General features: G+C 41.4%; 1 protein-coding gene across 4 annotated transcripts in view; it reads left to right on the top strand.

Annotated features, from left to right (window-relative positions):
• The window catches only part of CLNS1A (chloride nucleotide-sensitive channel 1A), a 43,230-nt gene continuing 35,850 nt past the window's right edge, over positions 1–7,380 (top strand). For 2 of the 4 annotated variants that reach the window (XM_072725987.1, XM_072725986.1), the window contains exons 1-2: positions 212–427; positions 6,807–6,943. In XM_072725987.1, the coding sequence (XP_072582088.1) occupies positions 303–427; positions 6,807–6,943 (262 nt within the window). In that variant the 5' untranslated portion in view covers positions 212–302. Of the gene's footprint in view, positions 428–6,806; positions 6,944–7,380 lie in introns of all 4 variants that reach the window. The other 2 variants (XM_026010427.2, XM_072725985.1) reach the window with 2 other exon arrangements.

Raw genomic sequence — 7,380 nt, 5'->3', positions numbered from 1 at the left:
CGCCGCGACCCGACCGGCAGCAGGACGTCCGAGGGAAAGCACAGCTCGCTCCAGCCCGAGCCTCCGAAACGGCGACGGGGCGGGGCCCGGGGCGGGGGCGGGGTCCGCTCAGGCCTCCGAGAGCTCGGCCGCCGGCGTCCCGTCTCTATGGCGGATGCGGGCTCCGATTCCGGGGCGGGCCTCGTTGCTCTTCCGAGGTGCCGGCGGCCGCTTCCGGGGCGGGGCGAGGCGAGGCGAGGCGAGCGGTGGAGTCGCCGCGCTGCAGCTCCCTCCCGGCCTGTGTCTCCGCGCTCCCTGCTGCAATGAGCTTCCTCAAAAGTTTCCCGCCGCCCGGCTCGGCCGAGGGGCTTCGGCAGCAGCAGCCCGAGACCGAGGCTGTGCTGAACGGCAAGGGCCTCGGCACCGGCACGCTCTACATCGCCGAGAGGTAGGCAGGGGCGCTGCGCTGCGCGCCGGCTTCCCGCGCGCCGCCGGGGCTGAGGGGCGAGGCGCGGGCGCGGGCGAGGGCGCCGGCGAGGGCGAGACCGCGACCTCCGGGGCGGGCTCCGGGGCGCCTCGCCGAGGCCTGCGCGGCGGGGCGAAGGCTCGGTTGTCCGGTGTCCTGCCCTCCCGAGCCTTCCTCCCTCTTCTTCGCACGGAGCTCTCTCTCGACCAGTTAGGAGGCTTTTTACCTGCCTGTCGTCCCGAGGTCTGGCGCGTGCGTCGCTCTTTACTCAGGGCTTCGTTTTAAGGTTTTGAGTCTCCGGCCCCTGAGTGAGAATCATCCAGGTGCCTGTCTCTTCTGTGAAAAGGTGCGGGAGGTGTTGCTCTCGGCAAGATATGTAAGTCTAGTACAACGGATTGTGCAGGATTTTAAAAGTCTGGTTAAGAAATACAGCTTTTCTTCTGTAGGTGTGGATGGGGAGAGGAACATCATCCTCAACCCCACGCAAGCTGAGCTCAGATCCAGAGGGACCAGACTCCCGTGTCTCATTTCCCATTTCTGACTCCCCTTTCCAGTCCTAGAAGGAATTGCCCTTTTATTTGGCCACCTGGAACACTGTACCTTTTTTTTTTTTTTTTTTTTTTTTTTACATTAAGACACATGTATCTCAAATATCGAAGTTGTAGGACTGAGGTCCCCGTTTCCTTAATAATGTGGTTCCAGTCATCATCAAGCCAACAATGACACATTGAATCCTTCCTGTCCTTGAAATTTGCCTTGATTCCTGCTGCTGCATCACTTTTGTCTGCGGCCAGAGAAGTTTCTCTTCTTTTAGGAGCTTATGTGATTTCACTGGACCCACACAGAATATCCAGGATAATCTCCCCATTCTACGGTTAGCTGATTAGTAACCTTAATTATATATACAGGTTTTCTCTTGCCATGTAACAACTCCGGCTTGACACGGGGTGTTGAAGGTCATGGGGGAGGCAAATTTTTGCCTACCAGAGAGAGCACACACAAAAAAAGTAAAAACCCCTTGATTTAAAAAAATTTTTTTTTAAATTTTTATTAATTTATTAGAGAAAGCAAGCTCCTTGCTGAGCAGGAAGGTCCACACTGTGGAGCTCAACTCCATGCTTATCCTAGGACCTTGGGATCATGACCTGAGCCGAAAATAGATGCTTAACCAACTGAGCCACCCAAGTGCCCCAAGAACCCTTTGAGGGAAATCTAAATATTGAGCAAATCTTAGGCTTTTTACCAATTACTGATATAGGAAATACAGATGGGAGAAAAAGCAAGTTCCAGGTGACATGCAGATAATGAGGCTGTTTTAGACATATGCGATTAGTTGGGACATAAGAGTGTGTATCTTGGGAGAGTGATATTAAAGGTAGAGATGGGGGCGGGGGGACACCTGGGTGGCTTAGAGGTTAAGTGCCTACCTTCAGCCCAGGGTGTGATCCCACAGTCCTGGGATCGGGCTCCCTGCATGGAGCCTGCTTCTCTCTCTGCTTGTGTCTCTGCCTCTCTCTATGTGTCGTCTTCCATGAATAAATAAATAAAATCTTAAAAAAGAGAGAGATTGAGAAATCATTAGTATAAGGGTGAGCATATACTCATTGGGGGGATAGATTGGGTACCCCAGAAGAGAAGAAGGCCAAGGCATATCTACAGTAAGAGGTAGATAATGGAAGAAGAGACTTGAAAATAGACAAGACGGGGCAGCTCCAGTGGGGCAGCTCTGGTGGGGCAGCTCTGGTGGGGCGGCTCCGGTGGGGCAGCTCCGGTGGGGCAGCTCTGGTGGGGCAGCTCTGGCGGCGCGAAACCGCTGCGCAGCGGTTTAGCGCCGCCTGCAGCCTAGGGCGTGATCTTGGAGACTCTGGATGGAGTCCCACGTCAGGCTCTCTGCATGGAGCCTGCTTCTCCCTCTGCCTGTGTCTCTGCCTCTCTCTGTGTGTGTCTCTATGAATAAATAAATAAAATCTTAAAAAAAAAAAAAAAGAAAATAGACAAGAGGGAGAAGCAGTCAAAATCTAAAAAAGCATCTGTTGGGTAATGACAAGGAGATCTTTAATGATCTTAGGAAAGCAATTTCTTCTAAGTGGTGGAGAGTACAGCACAGATAGTCCCTACACTATCCCTATTTCTCTACGGCTTTTCTGTATATTGACTCTTTCTAAAATATAACAACTATTCAGGGAAGGAAGACAAAACCTATGCTTGTCTTTTCATTTTGAAAAACTTCAAACCTAAAGAAAAATTTCAAGTGTTGTTAATATACATAAAGATTCATCAGCTGTTAACGTTTTACCACATTTATCTTTTTTTGAGCTATTTGAGAGTTGCGGGCATGTTATCACTTCATCCATAAATACTTTACTAAAAATCTAAGAACTAGGACATTGTCCTGTATAACCATAATACAGTTATCACACTGAAGAAATACAAACTCCTTTTTAAGGTCTTATATGTTTAAAAATTTTTCATTTCAACTTTTCGCTAACAGATCTCTTCTTTAAGAAAATATTTTTGTAAAATACAGAAAAAATATACATCATATATGGATGGTTTAAAGAATTTTTTTTTTTTAAGATTTTAATTAATTTATTCATGAGAGACACAGAGAGAGCCAGAGACACAGGCAGAGGGAGAAGCAGGCTCCCTGCAGGAAGCCTGATGCAGGACTCCAGAATCACACCCTGAGCCAAAGGCAGACACCTCAACCGCTGAGCCACCCAGGTGTCCCTGGTTTACAGAATTAAAATTAAACCAGCCCCTGTATGTCTACCATCTAGGTTAAGAATAGAATATTATGAGTACCATGGACACCTACGTTCATCACTCTCTGCTCTTTGTTAACATTACCTCCTTGGTCTCTTTCCACTTCTCTATCCTACCAAGCATTTCCAGGTCTTGATAAAATCAAGGCCTCAGCAAACTGGAACAGTTTCCTACAGGATATGACAAATGAGGATTAGCAGCCAGGTGAATGAGATGGAGCTAAGAGGAAACATTCTATTTAGAAGAGATAGGATGCTCAGAGGCAAGGGTAAGAAACAATATTTAGTGTGGCCCAGGACATATAAATATGCATGTGCACACACACCATTTAGCAGTTCTTCATCTGAGAGAATGAGGGGGAAAGAATGGAAAAATGATAAAGCTGGAGGAAGAGCTCCATGAGCTTGGGTTATAGCCCAAAGGCTTGGAGAAAATCATTTTATGATTTTAGGCAAAGAGATCTTTAGACAAGGAGATCTTTAATGATAGGGTCTGATTTGATTTTAAGTAGTTTCTCAGACGTGTATTGAGAGATATAGAACTCTCAGGCTTATTTTTCAAAGTTGAGTTTTCAAAGGAAGTTGACTTTCTAAACCCCCAGGTAAAGAAGGGACCAGAGGCATGAATCATTCCAAATAGATTATTTGAAATGGGTAAAATAAAGTAGGTAATTAAATTATATTTTATCTTAAGCCAAAGTTAATTTTAAACCAAATAATTAAGCCCACCCAAATTTAAAACTTTTCCTTCTATCCTGTTTTTCACCTCATCCTGGTAATAAAGTATAATGATTATACTTATTCAAAAGCATTGGAAATTAGCAGAACGTTCCTCTGCATTACTATCTTTCTAATTGTTTTTCCCTTTTGTGACTCATGGTTTCTTTGGGACTGGATATAGTTAATTAGCTATTTTGGTTTGGGAGGGCTTTTCTTCTAGAATATGTGAAAAGTGAGTAAGAACATAGCAATCAGTAAATGTTGCTTTTAAATGGAACTTCTGTTTTGTAGAGTGTGTGTCCATGTATAAGGAACAATTATTATATGTATTATGGAGCAATTATTATATGCTTTTTAAAGCACCTGGGTGGCTCAGGGACTGATTTCAGCTCAGGTCATGATCTCAGGGTTGTGAGGTTGAGTCAGATTGAGCTCAGCGGGAAGTCTGCTTGGGATTCTCTCCTTCCCACTCCCCCTCCTCACCCTTGCTCTCTCTGGCTCTCTCACAGAAATAAATAAATCTTTTTTTTTTTTTAAATAAAGACCATAATTTGATAGGTACTGAGTCTATTTTGTATTTCAGTTTTCCATCTTTGAATGGAGTCATTTAAATTCTGTGGCTCTGGATATTTGTAATCATTTGGACACCCAAATTTGAACTGTAACTTTCTGAACTGTGATAATACTGTGGTATTTTTCAGGTGAGAAAGGAGTGTTTATTTGCTTAAAATAATAGTTTTAGTAAGGGACTGACAGTACTTCTTTGCTATGTAAGCTCTATTTCGTCTCCACATTAAGAGGAAAGCAATGGACAGGAGAGGCACATATAGCGCACACAATCTAATTATAGTAAAATCTATTTCTTTTAAACTAATGGGATGAATCATTCTGGAAAATCATGCCTAGAGCTTTTACCTCTTTAGCTTCTTTTTTTTTTTTTTAAGGTGATTTTATTTTATTTTTAAACATAATTTATTTCTTAGAAAGTGTGTGCAAGCAAGGGCAGGGGCAGGGGGAGAAGCAGACTCCGCTGAACAAGGAACCTGTGGGGCTTGATCCCAGGACCCTGGGATCATGACTTGAGCAGAAGGCAGATGCTTAACCAACTGAGCCACCCAGGCGTCCCCTTTCTTTAAGTTTTTAGGATTTATCACTTTAAGCCTTCCAGGTTTTCTTTCTTTTCTTTTTTCTTTTCTTTTCTTTTCTTTTCTTTTCTTTTCTTTTCTTTTCTTTTCTTTCTTTCTTTCTTTCTTTCTTTCTTTCTTTCTTTCTTTCTTTCTTTCTTTCTTTCAAGCATGTTGAATGGAAATCTTTGCAAATGACAGTACATCTTTTGCTTTTGCTCTTTTCAGTGTACAAGTCATTGCATTTTAGTGCATTTACAGAGTTGTATAGTTTTCACCACAATCTAATTCTGCCTTTGCTTTTGATAAATGTGGGTTATGAATTGTATACGCTTGTTTTCTCAGACATTGATTTTCTTTAGGGGGACTGAAGTGTCAAGTTCGGTCTCCCCTTACATTGAATGTAAATGATCTCAGACTGCTGCACTGTCATTGTTCTTGCCCAAGGGAGTCTTAGGTTCATTTATTGTATTTGTTTTGCTTGATTAGAAATTAGACAACCAGGCTTGTTAAAATTGTATAGAAAATAGAATGATATGGGGGTGCATTAATTTCTTTTTTTAAATAAAAGCTTTATTGAGATAATTCACATAATATATAATTCAGTGGTTGTTAGTCTCTTTACAGAACTGCGCAACCATTGATTTTACAATATTTTCATCACCCCACAAGAAACGAGCACTCATTACCAGTCAGTTTCATTTCTCTCCAGCCCTGTGCAGCCACTATATTGCATTAACTTTTATATCACTAGTTGGTTTGTGTGTGTGTGTGTGTGTGTGTGTGTGTGTGGGGTCTCTTCACAATCTTTCTGCTACTTTTTTTTCCCCTACTAAGTGGTGCAGTTCCAGATGGGTGAAGCATTGCCAAAAAATTAGCCAGCCTTTACTCAAAACTCAACAGACTGGTTTTGGTGATGTGTTTCCTTTCTTATACCATTAAAATATTTGCATTTGGACAGTCTTGAGGGAAAATTAGACCTTGCTTACTTGTCTGTTTATTTTAAAGCTGCAGAATAAATGAAAGGCTTCATAAAGTCTTTCAGTGGGATAAGTATTGTCTAATCTGTGTGAGTATGATTATAGCATTTTCATGTATATGTCATTTAATGTAGGATTAGTGGAGAAATTAGTGACTTCCAGGTGTTTATTGCATACTTACATGCTGAGCATTATGCTAGTGGTTTTGAAGAACGTGAAATAAAGGAATATGACAGGTTCTGTCAGGTAGCTCACATTCTGTCAGGGTAGGTATGACATTCATTAGCACAGCATTAAGGACTAATTGGCCTATTTACTGCATATAAATACAGTTCAGAAAAAGAAGAGATCAGTATGAGCTAGAGTAGAGTAATTGGAGGGCTCAAGGAGGAGCTGGTACTTAACCAGTTGAAGAGAATTTGCAAAAGCGAGGCACCTGAAGACATTCCAAGTAAGAACCAGCATGAAATGCATAGAAACACATGTGACTTAAAAAACTACTTTTCAAATCTTTTTTGCATTTTTAGGTAGAGGGGAAGAGAACCTAACAGAATTGGTTTTAAAGAAAGTCCGTTCCTGCTGCTGAATTTTCTTATATTATGATTATTTTTAAATACTAAATTTGAGTTTATTCACATGCATAAAAGTGCCCAAGCTGAGCCTTTATAAACTTTAGGATTAAATTGGGATTTAATTTCTTTTTTTTTCTTTTTCTTTTTTTTTTTTTAGGATTTAATTTCTTAAAATAATCTATTTTACACATGTTTTTCAGCCGCCTGTCTTGGTTAGATGGCTCTGGATTAGGATTCTCACTGGAATACCCCACCATTAGCTTGCATGCGGTGTCCAGGGACCTAAATGCCTATCCACGAGAGCATTTGTATGTTATGGTGAATGCTAAATTTGGAGGTATGTATGGTGTGATTTAATCTTGAGCTTCCTTTGATAGAATATTACATATATTTAAAAAGCAGTCTTTGAAAAAAAAAAAAGCAGTCTTTGATCATAAAGTAATATTCAAGCCATTGACCTATTTTGTATAATTTATTAAGCAAAATTTCAGCTCAGTAAAATAATTTAGATACTGCTTTTTATTTTCTATATATATTTGCACTTAGAATTATGCAGTTATTGTGGATTTGTATTTCTGATTTTTTCTCTTGCATTTAACTGTTCTTCTTTTTGTTAAAGCATTTATATTTGGTATCCTTAGAAGCTTGGATGGATACTTTGTGCCTCCAAGTACAAAATGTAGAACCTGTTTTTTTTTGTTTTTTTTTTTTTTTGGTTGGTTCCATTTTATTACAGAGGTGGTTCTCAGTAGGGGACAGTATTGTGTCCCCCCT

Source organism: Vulpes vulpes, chromosome 11 (genome assembly GCF_048418805.1).
Source record: "Vulpes vulpes isolate BD-2025 chromosome 11, VulVul3, whole genome shotgun sequence".
NCBI classification, from domain to species: domain Eukaryota; kingdom Metazoa; phylum Chordata; class Mammalia; order Carnivora; family Canidae; genus Vulpes; species Vulpes vulpes.
This window is presented reverse-complemented; position numbering and strand designations above follow the sequence as displayed.